General features: G+C 43.8%; 1 protein-coding gene across 2 annotated transcripts in view; it reads right to left on the reverse strand.

The window, feature by feature from the left end:
• The window catches only part of LOC124789845, a 615,167-nt gene that overhangs the window by 271,556 nt on the left and 317,065 nt on the right, over nucleotides 1-26,546 (reverse strand). Inside the window, exon 1 of one of the 2 annotated variants that reach the window (XM_047257355.1) lies at nucleotides 21,871-22,142. The exons of the other annotated variant lie outside the window; for it this stretch is intronic. Within the exon in view, the coding sequence (XP_047113311.1) occupies nucleotides 21,871-22,053 (183 nt within the window). The 5' untranslated portion in view covers nucleotides 22,054-22,142. Of the gene's footprint in view, nucleotides 1-21,870; nucleotides 22,143-26,546 lie in introns of those variants that run through there. 2 annotated transcript variants of the gene reach the window in all.

Consider the following 26,546-nt stretch of genomic DNA (forward strand, 5'->3'; position numbering starts at 1 on the left):
CCCTTTTCAGTCTATCCCAAGCATGTTCGATAGGGCTCATGTCGGGAGAACATGCCGACCACTCTAGTCGAGCGATGTCGTTATCCTGAAGGAAGTCAATCACAAGATTTGCACGATGGGGGCGCGAATTGTCGTCCATGAAGACGAATGCCTCGCCAATATGCTGCCGATATGGTTGCACTATCGGTCGGAGGATGGCGTTCACGTATCGTACAGCCGTTACGGCGCCATTCATGACCACCAGCGGCGTACGTGAGCCCCACATACTGCCACCCCAAAACAGCAGGAAACCTCCACCTTGCTGCACTCGCTGGACAGTGTGTCTAAGGCGTTCCTGACCGGGTTGCCTCCAAACACATGTCCGACGATTGCCTCGTTGAAGGCATATGCGACACTCATCGGTGAAAAGAACGTGATGCCAATCCTGAGCGGTCAATTCGGCGGGTTGTTGGGCCTATTGCACACAGTATAAGTCGTAACACAACGTCTTGTGGCTGCAGGAAAAGCATTATTCAACATGATGGTATTGCTGTCAGGATTTCTCAAAGCCATAATCCGTAGGTAGCGGTCATAATACTGCAGTAGTAGCCCTTGGGCGGCCTGAGCGAGGCATGTCATCGACAGTTCCTGTCTCTCTGTATCACCTCCATGTACGAACAACATGGCTTTGGTTCACTCCGAGACGCCTGGACGCTTACCTTGCTGAGAGCTCTTCCTGCGACAAAGTAACAATTCGGACGCAATCGAACCGCGGTAGCCGGCCGCAGTGGCCGAGCGGTTCTAGGCGCTTCAGTCTGGAACCACGCGACCGATATGGTCGCAGGTTCGAATCCTGCCTCGGGCATGGATGTGTGTGATGTCCTTAGGATAGTTAGGTTTAAGTAGTTCTAAGTTCTAGGGGACTGATGACTTCAGATGTTAAGTCCCATAGTGCTCAGAGCCATTTGAACCATTTTGAACCGCGGTACTGACCGTCTAGGCTTGGTTGAACTATAGACAACACGATCCGTGTACCTCGTTCCTGGTGGAATGATTGGAACTGATCGGCTGTCGGACTCCATCCGTCTAACAGGGGTTGGTCATGGTCGTTTACATCTTTGGGTGGGTTTAGTGACGTCTCTGGTCAGTCAGAGGGACTGTGTCTGTGATACGATATCCACAATCACCGTCTACTTTAGGAGATCTGGGAAGTGGGGTGATGCAAAACTTTTTTTGATGTGCGTATATTACGTCCGAATGTGTGGGTACCAACCGACACTGACTTCATTGCGATGCATTGTCCTAGTTAGTGCAGATGTATCTGAAATGTAAATTTTTCTAGTAGTCCCCATCTGACTGGGCTAAAATTTCACTCACGGCTCACGGTTGCGGAATGTGGTAGACACCCAATGGGGCACTGGCACATTTTGCTGCCGCTATGAGGCGAAATGTAACGCTCCAGCATGGTACCTTGGCCTCCGACATCACATGACCTCAGTGCTCTGCATTTTCTTGAGTGAGGTCATCTCAGGAGTGAAGTGTACGGCCGTCTCGTCGATTTCCTTATTTTACTTTCACCAGTTTTCTTCTGGCTTTCGTGGTTCAAAATGGTACAAATGGCTCTGAGCACTATGGGACTTAACTTCTGAGGTTATCAGTCTCCTAGAACGTAGAACTACTTAAACCTAACTAACCTAAGGACACAAAATTGTTAAGGCTTTCGTGGGCACTTGTTGACAAACTGCCTATTGGCTTCTGTCTCGGGTTCTTCGGCCGACGTTCATCTAATGATTTTTCTGACGTTTCGCCACACGAGTGGCTGGCATTGTCAAAGCTTCACCCTCCATTGCCGGTGTTGAACTCAATAGGCAGTTTGTTAACCTAAGGACATTACACACATCCATGCCCGAGGCAGGATTCGAACCTGCGTCCGATATAGTCGCGCGGCTCCGGACTGATGCGCCTAGAACCGCTCGGCCAGAGCGGCCGATTGACATAACACGCCGCAGCACGCTCACCCACGACCCTCTTCAGTAAGCCGCGAGGTCTCAGGCTCCTTGTCACGGTTCGCGCGGCTGCACCCGTCGGAGTTTCGAGTCCTCCCACGGGTATGGGTGTGTGTGTTGTCCTTAGCGTAAATTAGTTTAGGTTAGATTAAGGAGTGTGCAAGTCTAGGGACCGATGACCTTAGCAGTTTTGTCCCATAGTCCTTACCACAAACTACTAATTCTTTGTTCAAATGATTCAAATGGCTCTAAGCACTATGGGACTTAACGTCTGAGGTCATCAGTCCCCTAGACCTAGAACTACTTAAACCTAACTAACCTAAGGACATCACACTCATCCATGCCCATGCCTGGGGCAGTATTCGAATCTGTGACCGTAGCAGCAGCGCGGTTCCGGATTGAAGCGCCTAGAACAGCTCGGCCACAACGGCCGGCTCTAATGCTTTCTCTTCAGTATGGAGAGTTGGGCGAAGTTGATAAAACTGCCTTCTCCAGTGGCGCACCACCTATCTGCTCATGCGTTCTGTCCGTACACCTGACACAGCTGACGATGAATTTAGATCGGCACTGTGTTTTGTGCAGCAAGGATCTTTGTCACAGACCGAATATTGCAGTCGGCGGGAGAAGAAATGAGTCGTCATTTTCAGCCACTGCTGCAGCGTGAAGTCTTAGGAAACACAAAGAACGGCAATAAGCGTTCTGCGCTGCTATTGGCTACCAACATGTCATCACTGAGGAATAGACTTCGCTTCAGGAATAGCGCTATAACGTAAGAACTGCGCATTTACGCGATGTATTTGCGGCATGCTTTGGTTCCTACTGAAATGAAGAAATGAAAACCGCTGTTCTGTTAGTGTTGGGAGGTGAAGCCGCGTCCACACCAGTCGCACAGGAGCGCGCAGCGCAGAACGGCGCGTAGCAGCGCAGGTCTGCGTAGTGTGTTCGTAGGTGCGCAACAGTGTTCCAGTGTCGTATGCGCACGTCAGTAATAATGGAAAACGAGAAACGCCTCCCAAGCAGAGCCACGCACGAAGTTGCCGTTTTCTATGATGAATCGACGCAGCGTCGAACTTGTTCGTTGTTGCGCAAAGCTGCGCAGTTCGTGGTCCACACAGTCCTCGCCGAGGTGCGCCGAATCCTTTTTTCGGTGTTGCGTAGCGCGCGTGTGGACGTGGCTTAAAGGGAGGAAGGAAGAGGCGACAGATGTGGAACGTAACTTGCCCACCTTTCATAGAGACACTGGTGACTTAAAATTCAAACTGCCACATCGAAACAGGGACAGAGCTCAAAAAGCGCTAAATGTATACTGTTTTTGCTGTTTTCAGTCAAACTAAATGTTGAAAAGGACGCGCAACTTTCTATGTCATCTCTGAGAAAAATTTTCGTGAGGAAACTAGATCTAGCTAACGCCATATTTTAATTTTGAACGCATTACAAGTTTAAAAACGTCAACTTACAGGCGGACACTTTCGTTTTTACTTAAGTACCTGAATTGTAAAAAGCATTGGAATGAGGTGATCTACCACACACTGTTTCTTACTTTTAGTCAAACCACTGCCATTCGGATTTCTTTTATCAAAGTAGGAGAAGGATGTTGATTAAAGATGTTAAAATTTACGTATATGAAAGTATATTAGCTCGAGAAATTAACAGCGCTACAAAGTATGATCAACAGGAAACATAAGCGAGTTCACTTACGTGCCTCCCGTTAGAAAACCTGGAATGTTGTGGGAAATACTCAAATCTTGGAGTCTTGTTAGGCTGTTGGAGTTCCTGTGTTGTTGAACAAACACTCTAAGAGGAGCTTCACTTCTGTCACCTAGTTTACACAAATTTTGTTCATTTCTACCCTAAAGCAAGGACAAACGCCATTCCTGTGCTTTGCAGTGGTGAGCTAACCCCACCATTCTTTGTTGACACCCTATGCCGACGTCCGTGTAATGGCATAAATTTTAATTATTCCTGGATAAACAGCAGCGATACGCTCGATAGGTGAGGTACACATATTCTTAGCCACAGTAATTTCCAACAGCAAATTACCATGTCCATGGATTATGGCAAAAATTTATCCAAATTTACTGGCTGTTTCGAACTACGTAAATTTAGTGGTTCTTGACGCAAGTCTCTACTATAATCAGTGTCTTTGAAATGGTGAGGGCATTATTTCGGCTTTTGCGACACACAACGTCTTACCTGTAATATATCGATACCTAAAATCTCTTGAAAACTTCCATCAGGAGCGAAAGCATGATGCACTACTCCAGTCCCTAGTGTTACTATTGTGGCATTAGTGACCAGCGATAGCACAACATGGAATTACGTACACATACTCTAAATACTTTTACTTACAAATCACTTACCGAAGATATCCAAGCGGAAACCATAACACTCATGAAATTTCATAGCCTCCAACATACAAGTCAGAGTACCAAGAGTTCCTCAGTGACGTCAGCAGCATAAACACGTTTGCTTCTGAGCACTGCCTACTGCCCAGCCACCCCAACCCACTGCTGTAACAATGAAAGTAGAGATTTTTACGGCCGTCATACGACTGTTATGTCGTAACGCAGTCACTCTGCGATTGTGGCTAAATACAGTGCCTGGTCAAAGGTATTCGGACACCCCTAGGTGATGCGGAACTGACCACTGGATGTCACGAGAGGCGCATCCGCGCATCTGAAAGAACGCGGGGAGTGTCGTGAGTAGAAATGCAGGAACTTCAGAATGGGTCGGTCAGGAGGGCTCTGTGAGATGGAATCCAATCATCGGATGTCACATTTCAACCCTTCTACAGTTGCCCAAGTCGGCTGTTGGTGACGTGACTGTCTAGTGGAAGCATTACGTAATAACCACAGCTATACCAAGTCTAAGCAGACCTCGCGTTGTGACGAACAGGGACCGCAGAGCATTGCGAAAGGTGGTTGTAAACATCGCTTGAACTCAGCGGAAGGAACCCATCCACGAGTTGCAAGTTACTACTAGCGGTCCAGCCAGCAATATGACTCTGCGTAGGAAGTTAAAAATAAACTAGTACAACAGTCGAGCAACTACTCGTAAGACATACATTTCTGTAGCCAATGCTAAGCCAAGCTTCTGGTGCCGTAAAGAGCAACGCCAATGGACAGTGGATGGCTAAGAAAGAGTATTCTGGAGTGATGATTCACGCTATGTCATTTGGGAATCCTGTGGAAGAGTTTGGATTTGGAGAATTTCTGAAAAACGTTGTCGCCATCCTTTGTAGTGCCGACAGTAAAACACGGAGAACATTATGTTACGGATTGGTGATTAGGATATGGTCCCTTTATTGTACTTAAGGAAACTCTAAACGCAGAAGGATGTGAACACGCTTTACAGCATTGTGTGATCCGCACAGTAGAATAACAACTCGGAGACAATGGCTATATCAGAATGACAGAGCACCCTGTCATAAAGCAATAAAACATCATCTGTGAGGCAATAGTTTGTGGACGGGAACGTTCCTGAAATGTACTGGCTTGCCCATAGTTCCAACCTGAACCCAATGGAACACCTTTGGGATGAATTTGAAGGTGGCTTTGCCTTAGACGCCAGCATGCAACATCGCTACCTTCTCTGGTTTCGGCCCCTCAGATAGAATGTGCTACGATACCTCTACAAACATTCAGAAACTTAACTGAAAAAGTGCCCAAAAGAGTTGCTATAAAGGTGAAGGGTGGGAACAACTCATATTAATGTGCACTAATGGGTGCCAGGATACTTTTGGACTTCTACGCAGAAAATGGGTAAGTTTGATTTCTGGATGACCCTCGTAGGTTAGCCGGCCAGTGTGGCCGAGCGGTTCTAGGCGCTTCAGTCTGGAACCGTGCGACCGCTACAGTCGCAGGTTCGAATGCTACCACGGGCATGGATGTGTGTGATGTCCTTAGGTTAGTTCTAAGTTCTAGGGGACTGATGACCTCAGATGATAAGTCCCATAGTGCTCAGAGCCATTTGAACCATCTGAACCTCGTAGGTTAGTCACACTCAGTGTTGAAAACCGCCTCTTAAGAGTGATGCCGTGACTTCTTTTGCAGTGAGTGAGCGCTCCCGGCCGTCAGCGGAGCCGACACAGCCACTAGTAGGAACGCAAACTGTAATTGTGATTGCGGGGACCAGGGCAGGCCAGGCCAGGGCGAGCACGAACTGCTCGGTGGCAGGAGGAGAGCACGGTTGTCCAGGTGACATTTGGCGGTGTGCGGAGCTGGGGTCGGGTCAGTGGTGTTACGGCGGGCGCGCCACGACCGCGGGCCAAGGTTGCCGCCTCACCGGCCTCCGGGCTCCGGGATCCGGTGGGAACGCCAGCTCCTGCGCCTGTGGAGCTCTACCCGCGGAGCTCACATTTGTACGCCTCGCCCCCTGGACCCACTGCTCCAGGAAAGCGCCTACGGCGGTCCTGCCGTCCTTGCGACTAGCAGTAAAAGTGGCTTTCTGACAGCTTCCAACGCTCCACTCACACTTGTCTTCGAGAGCCAACCCGGGCGTCCTTCACCATCTTCTCGGTTTCATCTTCACGGCAGTGGCGCAGTGGTCAGGCATCCGGACTCGTATTCACGAGGAGAGAGGTTCACTTCTCCGCCCGGCCTACACGATGTCGCTTTTGGGCGGATTTTCTGAACATCTTCAGGTGAATGTATGAGTAAGCTTCCACAGCTGTCGTCACTGCCAATAAAATTATTCTGGGCTGTTCAACGCTTTGTCAATATATAAAACTGTCCGACGTTTCGGCCACTATTGCAAGTGGCCTTCCTCAGGGCTTTGTGCTGAGTTCAACACAAGGCCCTGAGGAAGGCCACTTGCAATTGTGGCCGAAACGTCGGACAATTTTACACAGGATGAGTCAGGAAGATATGCAAATATTTTATGTTATTCTACAAGTAAAACTACAGAAAAAAGTTCACACAAACATAGGTGCGCAAATGTTTAGTTACGGAGTTATGGCTAATAAAAGATTTTGCCTGAAATTTAGCAACTTCTCTAATATGAAGCCATCGCAAGACTGCACGAGGTTAAAGTAAAGCACGATTTCCATTTGTTTTGTTGTTACTGGTCTGGTGAATCTAATACAAAATGTCAAAGACGTGTCTCGTATGTGAAGTTTGCTAGCGGCAAGACACTATCAGTACCTTCTCTGCGCGATAGCAATGGCAATACTATTTATCGATGACAGTGCTGCCGCGCGGGTTTAGCCGAGCGGTCTTAGGCGCTGCAGTCATGGACTGTGCGGCTGATCCCGGTGGAGGTTCGAGTCCTCCCTCGGGCATGGGTGTGTGTGTGTTTGTCCTTAGGATAATTTAGGTTAAGTAGTGTGTAAGCTTAGGGACTGATGACCTTAGCAGTTAAGTCCCATAAGATTACACACACATTTGAACATTTGATGACAGTGCTGTTAAAACAGTTACTAAACACAGCCTTCCGAAATTCCTTCATCAAAGGATTCGACACAAGATCAGCTGCCAATATGAGTAACTTAGAAGTGTATGTACTTACAGTAGCGAAGCAACTTAAATGATTTGATGGAAGCAAGTCTTCCGATCCAGATTGTATACCAATTAGGTTCCTTTCAGACTATGCTAACGCAATTTGATTTCAAGCCGCTTTTGAGACAGAGTGTCAAAAGCTTTCTGGAAATCTAGAAATACGGAATCAATATGAAATCCCTTGCCGATAGCGCTCAACACTTCTTGTGAGTAAAGAGCTAGTTGTGCTTCGCAAGAACGATGTTTTGTAAATCCGTGTTGACTCTGTGTTAATAGATGGTTCTCTTCCGTGTATTTCATAATGTTCGAACAGACTATTACGTCCCAAAATCCTACTGCATATCGACGTTAATGATATGGACCTGTAACTTAGCGGATTATTCTTATTGCCTTTGTGGATCATTTGTGTGACCTATGTAACTTTATAGTCTTTGGGTACGGATCTTTCATCGAGAAAGCGGTTGTGTACGATTGTTATGTATGGATTATTGCATTAGCATAGTCTGAAAGGAACCTAATTGGTATACAATCTGGATCGGAAGACTTGCTTTCATCAGGTCATTTAAGTTACTTCACTACTCCAAGGACATACACTTCTAAGTTACTCATATTGGCAGCTGATCTTGTGTCGAATTCTGAAATATTTACTTCGTCTTCTTTGATGAAGGAATTTCGGAAGGCTGTGTTTAGTAACTGCTTTAACAGCACTGTCATCGATAGATAGTATTTCCATTGCTATAGCGCAGAGAAGGTACTGATAGTGTCTTGCCGCTAGTAAACTTCACATACGATCAGAATCTCTTTTGCCAGGATTCGAGACAAAGTCTCGTTGTGGAAACTTTTACAAGAATCTCGCATTGTGGTCCGCGCTAAATTGCGGGCTTCTGTAAAATAGCACCAATCTTGAGGATTTTGCGCTCGTTTAAATTTTGTCATGCTTTTCTCGTTGTTTCTGCAAGAATGCTCTGATCTGTTTTATGTACCAAGTGGGATCAGCTCCGTTCTTCGCTAATTTATTTGATTTAAATCTCTCAATTGCTGTCGATACTATTTCTCTGAATTCAAGCCAAGTTAATCAAAGCTGGTCTACACTTACCGTATTAATTTGGACTGAGTGGAGATTGCCTCTCAGGAAGGTGTCAAGCGAATTTTTATTTTCTTTTCGTTGTTTCTCAGGAAGGCATCGAGCGAATTTTTATTTGCTTTTTTGAATAGACACATTTTTCTTTTATTTTTGTGGGATTTGAGAATTACGGTATTTAGTCTCGCTACGACAACCCTGTGTTCACTAATCTCTGTATCAGTTTTGGTGCTTGTTATAAGCTCAGGATTATTTGTTACTAAGAGATCAAGTGTGTTTTCACAACCGTTTACTATTCGAGTGGGCTGATGAACTAATTGCTCGAAATAATTTTCAGAGAATGCACTTAGCACAATTTCGGATTATGGTTTATGTGAACCTCCGGATTTAAACATGTATTTTCACCGACATATCGAGGGTAAAGGCCGAAATACTAAATGTCTTTTTCCAAAAGCTATTTCACAGAGGAAGACTGCACTGTAGTTCCTTCTCTAGATTGTCGCACAGATGACAAAATGGTAGATCTAAATAGACGACAGAGGGATAGAGAAACAATTAAAATCGCTCAAAAGAGGAAAGGCCGCTGGACCTGATGGGATACCAGTACGATTTTACACAGAGTACGCGAAGGAACTTGCCCCCCTTCTTGCAGCGGTGTACCGTAGGTCTCTAGAAGAGCGTAGCGTTCCAAAGGATTGGAAAAGAGCACAGGTCATCCCCGTTTTCAAGAAGGGGCGTCGAACAGATGTGCAGAACTATAGATCTGTATCCCTAACGTCGATCAGTTGTAGAATTTTGGAACACGTATTATGTTCGAGTATAATGACTTTTCTGGAGACTAGAAATCTACTCTGTAGGAATCAGCATGGGTTTCGAAAAAGACGATCGTGTGAAACCCAGCTCGCGCTATTCGTCCACGAGACTCAGAGGGCCATAGGCACGGGTTCCCAGGTTGATGCCGTGTTTCTTGGCTTCCGCAAGGCGTTCGATACAGTTCCCCACAGTCGTTTAATGAACAAAGTGAGATCATATGGACTATCAGACCAGTTGTGTGATTGGATTGAAGAGTTCTAGATAACAGAACGCAACATGTCATTCTCAGTGGAGAGAAGTCTTCTGAAGTAAGAGTGATTTCAGGTGTGCCGCAGGGGAGTGTCGTAGGACCGTTGCTATTCACAATATACATAAATGGCCTTGTGGATGACATCGAAAGTTCACTGAGGCTTTTTGCGGATGATGCTGTGGTATATCGAGAGGCTGTAACAATGGAAAATTGTACTAAAATGCACGAGGATCTACAGCGAATTTACGCATGGTGCAGGGAATGGCAATTGAATCTCAATGTAGACAAGTGTAATGTGCTGCGAATACATAGAAAGATAGATTCCTTATCATTTAGTTTCAAAATAGCAGGTCAGCAACTGGAAGCAGTTAATTCCATAAATTATCTGGAAGTACGCATTAGGAGCGATTTAAAATGGAATGATCATATAAAGTTGATCGTCGGTAAAACAGATGCCGGACTGAGATCCATTGGAAGGATCCTAAGGAAATGCAATCCGAAAACAAAGGAAGTAAGTTACAGTACACTTGTTCGCCCACTGCTTGAATATTGTAAATTTAGGATACATGTGACCTAAGAAACGGTGTATATTACACTATGAAACGTCAGAACGAAATTAGCAAATAAAAAAAATCGCCCCAACCCAGGATCGAATCCTCGACCTCCTGCATGTTGACCCAAAACTCTATCCACTGCACCACCTGTACAGCATGCGTAATACTTGCTGAGAGTGGTAGTTACCATTCATATGGTTACAGTGTTGCCAGATTGCCTCTCTTTAACTCCCTTTTTCTGCCAGATGTATTCGCTGGTATGTGAGGAGTCGCGCTGCGAAGCCCGAGTGCACGAATTTCGCTTCACCCTGTATATATCAGATGATTTTTTAAAATTTCTACATATGCTAAAGCATAGTTGTTTCCTCTTTATAATGGCCACGCGGGTGAAATTATAATAGTGGATTTTACAAATAAATAATTTTACAGTCAAAAGGTCATTTATAAAATTTTACACGAGTTTAAAGTCGAGAAGTTAATCAGGAACTGATGTGTTACAATAACTGAAGCCGAAGATCGGATTAGAGAAGAGTCGGGAAACAATTGGCAATGACCTTCTCGAAGAAGCAGTCCTGGTATTTGCCTCACGCCACTTGAGGATATCAAGGAAAAGCTAAATCTGGACAGCCGAGAGGAATTTTGAAGACCGTCCTCCTAAATATAAGGAGCAGTCAGGTAAAAACGAGACAGAAGGAAAGAAGCAACTAAACTGTTTATAGTTTCAAAAGCAGTTGCCTCAACTGATAATACATTTATCTCACTGTGAGACAATACTTTCAATGCCTTCATGGACAAATATGTGTGGCTGCCTACGGAATCATGATTATACCTAGGCGTGCATTTCTGCGTTCGAAGCAAATCGACGTCCACGAATGTCTTTCTTCAGGGCTCCAAAAACATGAAAATCGTATGGGGAGACAACAGAACTTGACATGCAAGTGCTTCCCAAGGAAACTTCGTAGCGTACTCGAAACATCCTCGGCATTATAGGGGCAGGCCTACATATCCATACTTTTGGTGCCCTGATGAAAGACGTTCGTGGTAGTGGCTTTGTTTAGGACGATGAGGTATACGCCTGGGTACAATCATGGTTCCGTAGGCAACTGCCAACATTATTCACAGGACACTGAGCGTCACGTCTCTCAGTGGGACAACTGTATTTTCATGGCGACTACTTTTTAAATAATTAATAGTTCAATTACTATTTTCCATCTGTCTCGTTTTCATTTGGATGCTCCTTGCACAAGTCCAGTGCCCTACCACTGCGCCACTGTGACTCCTGCTCCAGCTAGGTAGCAGCTCCGCGATTCCGTCCCAGACTTGTCTCCTACGGCCCACGAGCAGTGCAGGCCGCTTTCCTCCGATATCGCGACCTTCAAGGAACCACACAAAATTATTTTTAATATAACAGCCTTTTCGGCCAATCAGACACAGGAACAGAATGCAGGAAACTCCATTGGACATTTCCTGTTGGCATTAGAGCACTCTACACGGAAAACTACTTACGCTTGAAACCAGCATTGCAGGCCCAGATCACAAATCATGTACACAATTGACAGTGAATTCGGCTCATCACCTCCACGCTGGACCAAAGCCTTCTTCCCCCAGATACCGGAAACTGGCTTTGACTTACAGACGAGTGGCCAGGAAACTACAGTACAACGTATCCTTTACGTTCCTATGACTGTTTCATTCAAGCCACAGTGTGGAGCAGTGACGTTTTGGCTGTACGATGTCGTAGTTAATTATTCTGTTTACTCCACAACTAAATTCGGTCAACTGGCCATTTTGAAGTGGTATCTACAGGATGGCCCAAGAGGAATGTTCAGTATTCAGATATATGGTAGGAACGATCATTTGAAGAAAAAAACTTTATACAGACATATGCCCTGATCTGAATGATTTCCGACATAGAACAAATTTATGTACTTCTTATTTTTTCACATAAGAGGCGCTGTGGATTACGGTTATTTCAACTGCTTCTACTTTCTTTTTTTCCACTTCCCTCTCATCATTTTCTCGATGGTCCTCTCTTCTTTTTCCTGTACAAGTGGCTCCAGTCTTCTTCTTGATTTTTCATGGAGACCTGTAGAGTCCTGTAATTTCTTTCTGAGTAACAGTGTTTGCTCCATATCTTATGGAGTAATTTGGAGGTCGTCCAAATCCCTTCCAACTTATTTGCACCAAGCGTTATCCATTTCTGATTTACCGAGATAAGTGAACGTCTTTTTTGCCAGTCTCTTGGGTTTCATCCTTTGGATGTGGCCGTAAAAGGCTATTCTGCTTTTCGTAGTCATGTAATTTTTACAATATGTGTATAAAGTTCAATATTATAACGTCTTCTTATTGAATTTGCTCTTTAACTGCTCCCAAAAACCGCGCGGCGGTTTAAGTAGTGTGTAATTATAGGGACCGATGATCTCAGCAGTTTGATGCCTTAGGAATTCACACACATTTGAATACATTTTGTTCCCAAAATTTTCCTTAGCATTTTTATTTCTCTGGTTTACAGTGCATCCGTCATCGCCTTTTTGATCAGAGTTACACATTCTGCAGCATAAAGTGCTTCTGGGCGAAGTACAGTAGTGTAGTGTGTAAGTATAGCGTTGATGAAAATTGTTTTCTTGTATATATGTCCTCAGTGAGATCGTATGCTGTTTTCATCTTATTAATTCTTCTTTTAATGGCTTCTTTCTACGATATGTTTTATTCGGTTACTTCTGCCAGATACATGAACGTGTTACTTCTCTCAGTATCTCCATATTTAGTTTTCGTTATGTTTGGGGTTCCCTTAACGTTTGACATGAAATTCTTTCCTCAAAGGATATTTGTAAGCCAGCTTTTTCAGCTTGTTCATCCAGCAATTCTAATTGTCTAGTGTATGTTTCCATTGAGTCTGAAGAAATAGATAGATCATCAGTAAATACACATTTAATGGACATTGTTATTTATTTTTGTACTATTCACTACAGCATAACGTTTAGACATGTGCACATGGACAACAGTTACTATACATTCAATTCCTGTGGCACTTTCGTCAATGTGAAGATTGTAGACAAGCTGTATGTGAGATGCGTACAAGTTTTCCGCTTCGCATGTAAAGTTCGTCATACACGTATTCGTGGGATACTGATACGTGCAGAAAGTCGCCGTGTGCTGCTAGTAGGACTAACCTGCTCCGTTTCGACAGTGTGTTGCTGTTCCTGCACAGGCTGTTGAACTACACGTTCAGAAGAGAAATGGGAACTTGGAAGAATACCTGTTTCACACTGTGTGCTGAGAACTCTGGTCAACACCTTACGATCAGGAGGCGGACGTGTCGTAAAGCGCCCACAATATCTGCATACGTGTTTTTCATTAGTGCCTGGCATTTTAGCTTGCGCGTGTACAAACACATTTAACTGATGCTTCTTCTAATACATCCTCGACCCCTCGCACTGCTTCACTCACAACACACCACGGACAATTGCTTGTTCAACAGGCTAGTTTAACGGCAGAAAGACTTCCCGAACAAAGAACTTTAAAGTAACGAACTAGGTTGGATTACAATAAAGCGTCAAAGAGGTTGGGTGGGTAAGACACATAGCGCGCGCCTCTAGCTCAAAAACAAATGTACATTAAATGTGATCTGTGTTGGAAACCATTCGGAATAGGGTATATGTACATACGAAGTCTTTTTACTTCAAATAGTCGTTTCTGTCATTCTATGAAAATTGACAGTCCCTCCTGGGACACCCTGTATAACGTCAGCCTGCGTTATCTAAGTATTTTAAGTAAGCTCTCCATCTCATCCAAAAACCTTTGAAATTTTTTGGGTTCTGCACCGCAACATATGTAGAATGATTTAACCAAAATTTCGTCCATTACTTCAAAAAGCGTTCTTCAGGGCACTGAAACAATGCGACTTGAACTCAGATATACTGCCTTCTCTGTTGCCCCTGTAATTCGTTAAAACAGCCTAAATAAAATTGGTCGCACGGCTGGGCGGGAGTGGAGAGAAGGGTAGTTGAAGTTCTTTTTTATTATAATTTATGGTTGATTTTTATCGTTACACATTAGCAAATCAGGAAAGATCTCCTTCTGTGACGTGGTATCTAGTCGTGGATACAATGGACATCGTGATAACAGCACCCTGTAGCCAACGTGAAAAAGTAAAATTCTAATACCCTGCCACAACAAAATGCGCTCTCCTCACGTGACATAACGAGAGAATAGGATTTAAGCCGCGCTCTTGCCTACAGCCTGGCAATAATAAACCGTAGGTGACCACTCCTCTTTTCATTGCAGGAAAATATTGATAATGATAATTTCTTCTACTATCGAGATTTAAAATGTTTTCCTAATGCGTAGGCGTTACTATACTAGCACGTGTTAGTGATTTCAGCTACGGAGTCGAGAATTAACAGCATAGAGTTTTATTAGCACTAAAAACTTGAAAATTAATCTATATTCAGGTCTCATGTCCAGAGTGCATGAAAAGTTCGGAAACAGCTATTGCTTTGTTATTTATGGAGTTCAGTACTTCTCGAACGTTATGTGCATATCGATCGCTAATCAAGCTGCAGACTTTTTCCTTTTATTTTCTTTAGACTGTAACATTCAAAACTCTGCAACTGACTGTAGTTAATGACAAGGTACTGTGTTGCTGTTTTTACTGTATGGTCGATAGTTTAAAAAGACTGATTCCATGAACGGACAACTACCGCATTCAGGTGGGTCGTGATGGCATTATCACACCGTACAGTCCAAGAAAACCGCCGCCAGGGACATATTACCACCTCAATGTGATAACTTGTCATTGGTTAATTAAGAGACACAATCACAGAAGATCACAGTCAGAAATACACTCCCACCTTAGTTTGGTACATTGTGATAGGTTTGAGTTCAATCTACCAAACTGACGTTGGAATCTCTATTACTGCAAAAATAACGGTGAAGATAATCTGGCACCGCGACTGTTGTCTGCCAGTGTTAAAGCTTTGCTAGTATCCCTCCCAGAGGACTTATCACCTGAAATGATGTGAACTACGATTATTTGTGGTCTGGACTGAAAACATGTGCATAAATTTCGCTAAAAATCTGCAGACAGCGTTGTATGTGTCTTATTGTTATTAAGGAACAGTATCATGTGGCAGCAATAGTCATGATGTAATGATATTACCCATCGGTGATAGCAATTCTGTCAGCTAGTACGACATGCGAATACCACTTCCACATTTTCCTCCTGTTTGTCTTTCTCCGAATTCGACTAAACTTCCATACTTAAATCGAAATTTGAACAGCAATGTAAAACAGGATCAATCTGGATTAAAAAAGGCGATGGAGCAACAATGTATAATACGCTGCCCTAAACAATATTGCAGTATATTATGTATTTATTATGAGGTATGAAATATTGCTTTCAGAAAGTGATGCGAGATTCATATTCGATAACAATTTTTTAAAAACAGTTTTAGCGAAAAAATTATGCATCATTAGGGGATATATCTTGCAGCAAATACATAAACAATTCTCTAATGCCTCCCGGAAAAAAAGACACGCCTGGACACTAGGTTCATCTGTCAACGTCCTCTTTAGAAATGGGGCTTACCGACTATGAGTATCGTTTGGAGAAATCTACTAAACTTTAGAATTATTATGGAATGTCTCTTGTTCCTGTTATAACCCCACTAATAGCAATATTAAATACGTTTAACGAACTGAAATTTTAAACGTAAAAGAGAAAACCGTCTTAAATCAGTAAAAATAGGAAAACATTTGGAAATGGAAAACGTCCATTAGGCCTTAAAATAGACAGGCCTAAAATAGCATTATTACTGAGCGAAATTAGTGAAAAGTATACAATTTTAAAGAGAAGATAATTGATCAGCCCTTAGCGTTTGTCTTTCCTTCAGAAAGAAATAATACCTGCGTTTCTCTCTCTCTCGGCTTGAAGCAGTTCACGAAATTAATTAAATCAAGGACACAGTAACATCAGATAATCCTTATACCCCAGAAACATAGTTTCTGAACAACTCAAACGCCAACGTGGTCTTGAATGGACACTATGGAGCAAAGGTAACAATGTGATCTCAAATCTTTATTTTCTAAGATTTCCATTTCGATTTAAGTTACATGTAACCTTGTGTGTAGTGAATACGAGAAGAACAAGAGCTCACCTTTCAGAAAAAGGATTCCTTTTTAATGCAATCTCCGATCAAGTGTTTCGCAAAAGTGGCATTTATTTTGTTCTCCTCTGGGGACATACAAAGGACAATGCTTTTGTTCAGGAAGGTGCATTGTTCTCGGTAGACTCCAACTGGTATTTGTAATAATAATACTTTTGATAAATTCTCCCCAATTAATTTCCGAGCATATAGATGATGAGATAAAGTTATGATGGTGATTGTTTCAACTATTTCCCCAGCTATGACATATAAAATTCTGTTTGGAAGGCTCATTTTTGACAACCAGTTAAGAGGCAGATGGTCCCTTCACCACAGAAAAAGATCTTACTTATTGGATGAAGGGACATAGCTTCAAAAGGCGATATCGATTTAAAGTTGAAGAACGTGTACCAACGTTAAGAAGTAACTAAGTGTGAGATTAATAATAGTATTGGCCACTGTCGTAAGATGCAGTTGTCATGTTCTGGAAAACGAAATTTGATTTATGGATTATATAGGTCTTTCACAGATGGCGAAAGGCATTGGGACGAATTAATGAATAACAAACACTAAAAGAAAGACAGAATTTGGTATAGACTTGCATATCAAACTCCACTATTATAGCAGATCGACGCTAAATTGACTTTCGTCATTGCCACCATTCTTGAGGCTGGGCAGATGGCTATTTTTCATCATATATTTGTAACATTATCAATTTCAGAGACAGAGTTTCTAACTCTTATCGAAGACTGATTTCTGTCTAAAGCACTTGTCTATCGTGAACCTATAATTTTTTGGATCTTATATTTATTTCAGATGCATTTTACGCCAGTATTTCTATTATTGTTCGGTTAGTCTATTTACGGACAGAGAGTACCTCGTACTCTATATACATCAACTATAGACATGTAAATTTTATGTACGTATATTAAGATATATGAAACTATTTTCGTATACAAGGGAAAATTATGTAGTATCTCACATTCACGTCACAAGCATACTTTGAAAATTACCTCAACCTACGGAATGGGCAAACATTTCTTGTCGACCCTACTTAGGGGGAGAGCGTATCAGGTGTTTTAACAGGCATGAGTGCATGTGCTGTGTTTGCGATATGTTTGTCTTATTCACAATAACAATGGGAGAAGGAAGAGAGTGAAACACGATGCTGTTAAATAGCCTGCTCCCCTCGAAAAACACCAAAGGTGCTTAGCGTTTCCATTCGACTGACGAATCATCGTCAACATCGTCGCGTGACTTCACTCTGCGTTCCTGCGGGAGGTTTGGAATTTAACGCAAGACAAAGGCGCATAATAGGTCGATAAGAAATTTTAGGTTACCACATCTTCTCCCCTTGACGGCCATATCTTGTCTCTGTCTCAAGTCGCGACTGATTAATAATGTAGTCAAAGGGTTATCCGCCATGTCTGCCTTTCATTTCACTTCGTTAGCTGCATATTTTCTCGGGGTTGATATTTTCTCAGAGATTTGACTGCATATCCGAATACATCTACATCTACAGGACGTTCCAGGAGATCTGGTCAATGTTCAGGATCATGACAGGAACGATCCTTCGACGCCAGGAAGTCTAGCAAACATGGGCTCTAAAATGTATACGTTAGCAGAGCTATGAGCATGCGTTGATATTCGACACTGTGAAACAAATCCCTTCCACTGCAAGCTCTTTGATCTACATATTTTGGGAGGAGGTAGTATGGACCAAAACATGAAATAATTGTCAAGTAAAAACGGACTCTAAAATGCATACCTTAAGAGCTTCGAGCACTTGTTCAGTAGAAGAGACATGTTTCACAGTATCAAGCATACGAGGGTGAGTCAAATGAAACCTTTAAATTTGTAATAACAAATCGAAATTTCGCGCCGTTATCCTGTAAATTGGTAAGCGTGCTACAAACAGCGTGCAGAATGGTCTGTAGGCGGCAGCATAGTGCAGATGCACACATACCGTCGCAGTATCAGTATAAAGATGGCCGCCCCAATTGCGACTTGCACCAGGGAAGAACAGCGTTCTGTTATTCGGTTTTTGCGTAGTGAAGGTGTGAAACCTATTGAAATTCATCGACGAATGAAGGTTCAGTACGGTGATGTATGTTTGTCACAGCAGCAAGTCTACGAATGGAGTAGGAAGTTCGCAAATGGTGTGACTTCAGTGGAAGATGCTCCTCGTCCAGGTCAAGCACAACGAGTTGCGACTCCACAGAACATTGCAGCAGTGGAAGCCATAGTGAAGGAAAATCGCCGAGTGACACTGATTGACATTGCAGCATGTTTACAGATTAGTCATGGGTCAGCACACCATATTGTGCATGATGTGCTCCAGTTTCACAAACTGTCTGCAAGATGGGTACCACGGCAGCTGACTCCTGAAATGAGAGAACGACGTGTTGATGCTTGTGAAGAACTTCTTCGGCTCTTTGAACGAGAAGGTGATGGCTTCCTTGCAAGAATCGTTACTGGAGACGAAACCTGGATTCACTTCCACCAACCGGAAACGAAGAGAGTGAGCAAGGAATGGCGCAATTCCTCATCACCCAAACTAAAGAAGTTTCGAACAGATCTATCAGCAGGAAAGGTTATGCTGACTCTCTTTTGGGACGAAAAAGGCGTCATTTTGGAGCATTACATGCCTAGAGGGACCACTGTCACCAGTGCATCATACATACATATCCTAAAAAATTATCTGCGGCCTGGAATCAAATCAAAGCGACGTGGATTACAGTCAGAAGGTTTCCTTTTGCAACATGACAATGCAAGGCCCCACACTGCCTGTACAACAGTTGCAACAATCACAGACCTGCATTTTGAGTATCTTCCTCATCCACCATACTCACCAGACCTTGCCCCAAGTGATTTCCAGATGTTTGGACCACTCAAAGACGAAATGGGAGGAAAAAAGTTCCGTTCTGATGAAGAGGTAAGCCACGTGGTGCATGAGTGGTTGCACGGACTACCAAAAGAATTTTTTTCTAAAGGAGTTTATGCACTTTGTAAGCGCTGGAGGACTTGCATTGAGCGTGGGGGAGATTATGTTGAAAAGTGATACAGCTTTGTACCACTTCACAATAAATAATATTTAAAAAAATATTTAAGGTTTTCGTTTGGCTCACCCTCGTAACAGTGTTCATAGGTCTCAAGGTATGAATAAGCCTATGTTTACTAGAATTTCAAAAGTTACACACCTAGACAGGAGAACTCTTTTTAAAAACTTACTTTATGCTGACGATCCAGTGATCCTAGCAGATTGAGAAGAGGGCCTGCACGAGTAACTGCGAAATTTGACTAGGGATCTGAAGAGAAGAAACGAAGACAAGGACCTTCAGGGGGAAAGAACATATTAGAAGCAAAACAGCGGTAGATAAGAAGATTTTAGAGCAAGTAAACCACTTCAGCTACCTAGGATGTAAGGTGACATATATGGCTACAGCAAATATGTAGACATTAAACTCAGTAAATTCAGCCGGATGTGTGGAACAGTTAACAGAAACGTTAAAAACAAAACCAGGAAAGATAAATTCTACAAAACAGTTGCAGTCCCAACACTGCTCTGTGGAAGCGAGACCTGGGTGATTAGCAAAAAGCAAGAAAGCCGCATTCAGGCGGAATAAATGAATATGTAATAAGTTTCCTTTAATTTACGTCTATGGTCACAATCTTTTTTGTTTAACAGATTACCGGTTTCGGTCTTTAATGACCATCATCAGATCTGTTTCATAAAAACAAAGTCATAATGTACTCCAGCCATAGTGGCATCGTCAAATGTTAAATGCTGAATCAGCACCAGCATCGTTAAATACATATAAATCAAATCACATGCACGTGTTTACTAACAACATGACTTGTGTATTTGACGACGCTGGTGCTGATTCCGCAGTTAACATTTGACGATGCCGCTATGGTTGCAGTACATTACGACTTTGTTTTTATGAAACAGATCTGATGATGATCATTAAAGACCGAAACCGGTAATCTGTTAAACAAAAAAGATTGTGATCATAGACGTAAATCAAAGGAAACTTATTACATATACATATACGGATCACTGTGTTTTTTCGCGACGACGTCGCAGCTTGTGGAATAAATGAAATTCCTCTGAGACGATGTAGTTGCATAGCAGGAGACATACCAAGGGATAACGATATCAAGGAACAACTAAAACTTTTAGTCTAAATTATATTATAGCTAGATTATAGCAGAAAATGAAACGAACGCCTAGAAACAATGGAAAGTGACAGGATCCCCTTGAAGGCTAGAAATTATAAGTGCCAAGGGAAAAGAAATGGAGAACGACCCCGGCAACGATCGGTACCGTAATAGTCTGTTTCGCCTAATACCTCAAGAGAATCACTGAATGTTGACCGTTTCTCCTGAGACACCGCGTATACTCAAAGAGCCACCTATCCTGTTCCAGTCGCGAATAGTGACAGTGATGGTCGTAGCACGCTACCGTGTGGGATACATCACTATTCTAACAAAGGAACCTCCCCATCGCACCCCCCTCAGATTTAGTTATAAGTTGTCACAGTGGATAGGCCTTGAAAAACTGAACACAGATCAATCGAGAGAACAGGAAGAAGTTGTGTGGAACTACGAAAAAATAAGCAAATTATACAAACTGAGTTATCCATGCGCAACATAGGCAACATCAAGGATAGGGTGAGGTTAGGAGCGCCGTGATCCCGTGGCTAGCGCGAGCAGCTGCGGAACGAGAGGTCCTTGGTTCAAGTTTTCCCTCGAGTGAAATTTTTACTTTCTTTATTTTCGCAAAGTTATGATCAGTCCGTTGGTTCATTGACGTCTCTGTTCACTGTAATAAGTTTAGTGTCTGTATTTTGCGACCGCACCGCAAAACCGTGCGATTAGTAGACGAAAGGACGTGCCTCTCCAATGGGAACCGAAAACATTTGATCGCAAGGTCATAGGTCAACCGATTCCTCCACAGCAAAACACGTCTGATATATTCTATACGACACTGGTGACGACATGTGCGTCACGTGAAAGCAATATGTTGTCGACCCACCTAACTTGTACACTTGGCGAATGGGTGAAAAGATTCTTCTACCTTGTCCGATTTCGGTTTTCTTGTGGATGTGATAATCATTCCTAAAAAAAGTGATGAAAACATAAACAATTAAACTTTTCACTCGAGGGAATACTTGAACCAAGGACTTCTCGTTCCGTAGCTGCTGACGCTAACCACGGGGCCACGGCGCTCCTGAGCTCACACTCTCCTTGATGTTGCCTATCTTGTGCATGGACTACTCAGTTTGTATATTTTGCTTATTTTTTTCATAGTTCCACAGAACTTCTTCCTGTTTTCTCGATTGATCTTTGTTTAGTTTTTCAAGGCCTATCCACTGCGACAACTTATAACTAAATCTGAGGGGGGTGCGATGGGGAGGTTCCCTTGTAAGCAGGGTATCCCTGTGACGCGGACACACACACACACACACACACACACACACACACGAGGATTCCGCAGCATTTATTGTCGCAGATTACGACAACCAGCCATCCGCGAAACTCACCGCGTGAGCTGTCTTCTCAGAGGCACCGAGGCCGACGTCCGGCCCAAGATACTGGAAGCGCTGTCGCGGCTGCTCGTCTTCGGCGTTCGACGACGCGGCCTCCGGTAGCGGCAACTTGGAGACGCGTTCGGCGGCCACTGGCGCGTCGCTGCTGGCGGCGAGCGCGTACTTTCGGCTCACCATCGCTGGCTCGAGTAGCCTGGCCCTCGTCAGCGCATGGCCGTCCTTCCGCTCACTGCGACGCGACGCTCCGCTGACCGCGACTACCCTTCACTGGGGGCTCGCCACAAGTGGGCTGCGACGGCGACGCAGCCGCTGGAATCCCGGCCGCCGGCCGCCGCTCTTGCGCGAACTCCGTCTCCCTTCCCTGCGCCCGAAACGCTCCCAGGGCGTGGCGCAAGCCCGCGCTTCTGCTGCCACAATGGCGAACCGCGCGAGCCTGACCTAGGCTTCCCAGCCGACAACAAACGCCGCGGCGCAACGAAAGAGCGCCATCCGTCCCGTGTGAGCGCATGCGACCGCTTCCTGGCTGTTACGCGGACATAAGCTAGCGAGTTTGCCATTTGCCTGCATTCTCACACAATTAGTCGAGAGTGAAACTGTGGAGACGTGCCCGCGCGAGGGAAAGATTCCCAGAAGAAATGTCCCGCTGCGGAGTACACGCTTCTGCGTCGGCTGAAAACTGCTCGATCGCGGGGCTTGATTATACGTTGGAGGCTGCGCGCCGTTCCCTCCGGCTAGCACAAAGCGATTGGCCTGCGGAAAAAAGCGACACGATTACTGCGCGCAGCGTTGCGTCTTTGCGGCGGAAGTTCGGAGAAAGTGCCCGACGCGTCGAGACGCTATACTGTCGGAAAAATAGCGATGGTGTTGAAAGCTGGTTCCGAACGTGCCCGTGAGGCGGCTTTTCTAGCCACCTGCATAGTTTATCAGGGCACTGTCGGCAATAAGAAAAACTCGACGCAAAACAACTCCTTCTATACTTGTTCTAATATCGTCGATGGAGGCATCAATTTAAACCTTCTCGATGTGTATCTAAAGCTCTGTCTCATTCTCCAGGTAGAAGGCGCATTTTCAGTAATGGCCCGCTACGGGCATTGACTATACGGCCAAACAGCAGGCGAGCTGGTGCAGCGAGAGTCCCAATTCGGTGTATTTGACAGAAGGTTTCTAATTCTGACATTTACCTTACAACCAGGGGAAACCAGCGGAAAATCTTGGTCAGAAACGAGAATGGGAATTTAAAAAAAATTAATTCTGGCACAATACGTATCAGACAAAAAAACTGAAATCCAGTGTATACGAATATCTGCCAAAATGTGAAGCAGAGTAATCTGAATGACATATTGGAAGAAAAATCTTCCGTCCTTACTTCTTAGTTCATAATGTTGTGGTCTTAAATCCGGATGACCGTGAACATATTCCTCCTCATGGGTGTCATAATTTGCAGTGAAATAGCTTCATTTTTTTTTCCTTTCATGTGTGTCCTTTGAAATACAAAGCCACCATCTGAGTAGCTTGGTAGCTATTTACTGAAAATATTACCTATCCATTTACCTTCTCAACGAAACCATGTTAATTATAACTATCGTAGATTTGTTCATTTTATACTGCAATTTAAGAGCCAGGTGAATGACCTGCAAACCTCTGTAGTTTTGTTACTTTAGTTTCATCAAGTATTAAAGACTGATGTTACAATAGATAAAACCTTATTATCACAACGATCTCTAATATAAATTTCTTGGTATCAGCAGAAATTTAAGAGAAGAGTAGATCATATCCAATCTAAGAGTTGCACAGGAAATGAGAGATGATCTCAGCTGCTGAACGAGGCCTTATTTTAACAAACAGATTAATAACTCATTAGATATTAACGCCTTATAATGAATAACTGATAACCATGAAGTGAAAATTATGCTACCATATACATGAAATGTATTCCCAGTTGCCGATGTCGACAACTGTGAGCTATATAATATACCGAGCGAGGTGGCGCAGTGGTTAGACACTGGATTCGCATTCGGGAGGACGACGGTTCAATCTCGCGTCCGGCCATCCTGATTTAGGTTTTCCGTGATTTCCCTAAATCACTCCAGGCAAATGCCGGGATGGTTCCTCTGAAAGGGCACGGCCGACTTCCTTTCCCATCCTTCCCTAATCCGATGAGACCGATGACCTCGCAGTCTGGTCTCCTTCCCCAAAACAACCCAACCCCAGCTATATAATAAAGTGACGATAGCGAAAATTTGTGCTAGACTGGAACTCGAAACCGGAGTTCCCGCTTATCGCGAGAGCTCAAATTACCATTAGGCTGTCCGAGCAAACTTCCATGTGCCATCAACCATGTGTCTAAAACCTGACCCGTACATCTATAATGTATATTCCCATACACGAGAGACATTTTAATTGAAAGTCGCTTGCCCGGTTTCGACGGATAAATACGATATTGCAGTGAAACATGAACATTTCACACTTTCCTTCAGGAAGAAAAGATATTTTCTCGAAGGTGTAAATTTGTGCGGGCTGTCAGAAGCAGTTCCCCTCCTGTTCGAAGACTGATTACCAGCCGCACTTGTAGCTCATTTTCTGTACTGTTAAAAGTGAATCGGTGGCTACTTCTAGATTTTGAACAGAAAGCCTCCAAAATGCAAAATTGTACTGTCTGCTGGTACCCAAATCACAAAGCTCAGAGTTTTTAGTTCTTTCAAGAAATATTTTACAATTATCTTTATTTTCGGCAAACGAAACATATTCGACACAATCAGAGTGATGAGAGGCGATTTTATCGACGTTATACAGAGACGAAACCCCGGGCATATTGAAACGGTCCTTTGGTCCGTAAGTTTCCGTGACATCGAGCGAGCTCACACTCGCGACCGCGGGCTAACTCCACGAACTGTGGATTTGACCGGAAACGTTTACTGGCGGAACCGGATTAATTCTCTGCACTGCTACAATTTGAAACGGTCTAAATAAAGGTCATCAGCCTCGCTTCGACCCGCGAGACAGGGTTAAGCTCCTCACTGATCTCACGTCAATAATCTAAACCCTGTACCAATCCGGCTATTTTCAGAAAGATTCCGAGACGCTACCACTGGACTGGACTATGTAAACCACTAAGACTTTATACATCGCCTGCAAGTGGCTCCCAACAACTTCCACCAGTAATCTCCACATAAAAAAAAAACAATAATGCTCTTCAGTGGCAGTAAAGGAAAAAAATCACATAAAAACGTCACTCTCAAATTTCCACGGAAATTGATTCTTTGAAAGCTCCAATTTCGCCACTCACTTTAAAGAGCCACCGTCCAGTTAGCTACTGGCTCCGCGATCTGATGTTAGGACCCTGCCTATCAGGCACGACCGTGTCCATTTAGACAACACTCGCCTAGAAAGTCGAAAAGTGACTAAGCAGAATTCGACATGGTTCACGGGAACACACTTTACATTCGAATAGACTTTTCATTCAGGAAAAAAAAAGCTTGGTTGATCATTGCAGAAACACTCTTCAGAAACACTATCTCCTCCCTAGAGAGCACACACACAGCCGCGAGGGCTGTCGGCTCACTAATCGATTTCGCGAGCTGGAAACCGCTCCACGAAGTTAAGGCTTTCCAGACAAACAGAATCAGGAACAGACTGTAAGCGTTCTGGCTGTCTCCCACTTATAGCGCTTAAGGTGCTACCTCCTGACAGGACCTTTAGACGTTTCTATCCGATGCATGTCGGAAAACACGGGTCATTAAGGGGAAACCACAAGCCCTTAAGCCAGCCATGTAGGTTCCGGCCACTGCCCACTTAGCAGGATTAGGGAAAGACCAGCCCATCATCTCCGGGATGACGAAAGCCTCATTTCCCTGACACCTACCCCAGTGCACACAGTATTCACAAAAACGAGCAAACAGGGCGTACCCCAGAAATTGTATATTACAGTGTTGCTGGATCTTCCCCAACAAATAGAACAGTAGAATAATCATCTTGTGAATGCTGTAGGTGTTCTTATTTTCATGCTTGCTAAAGAAAATTGGAGAGAGACTCCGCCTTTCGCAAGATCGTTTTGTAGTTTTGTTTTCACTCACACATTAAACAGCAAAAATACTTCACAGGGCAAAACTACTTCACATTCAACAACAAGTTTTACTCCCAACAAGGTCTACCTAAGGGATCCCAAATCAGTGACCTCCTAGCTGACATTTTCATCAACCACATAGGAAATCAAATCTTCAACAAAATAGTTAAATTGAAGCAGTACAAAATAAAATTTTGATACATGTGTAGACGATATAATTTTTATAACAGATGTATCATAGTTTCGTTCAAAAGGACATAAACACCATCCACTCAGAAACACAGTACATCGGCGAGCGAGGTGGCGCAGTGATTAGCACACTGCATTCCCATTCGAGAGGACGCGACAGTTCAAACCCGCATCCGGCCATCCTGAGTTATACCGGGACGATTCCTTTTAAAGTGCGCGGCCGACTTCTTTCTTTTTTTTATCTCTTTTCTGACTGGTTTGATGAGGCCCGCCACGAATTCCTCTCCTGTGCTAACCTCTTCATCTCAGAGCAGCACTTGCAACCTATGTCCTCAGTTATTTGCTGGATGTATTCCAATCCCTTTCTCTACGGTTTTTGACCTCTACAGCTCCGTCTGGTACCGTGGAAGTCATTCCC

The sequence above is a fragment of the Schistocerca piceifrons genome, chromosome 1 (assembly GCF_021461385.2).
Source record: "Schistocerca piceifrons isolate TAMUIC-IGC-003096 chromosome 1, iqSchPice1.1, whole genome shotgun sequence".
Lineage (NCBI taxonomy): Eukaryota > Metazoa > Arthropoda > Insecta > Orthoptera > Acrididae > Schistocerca > Schistocerca piceifrons.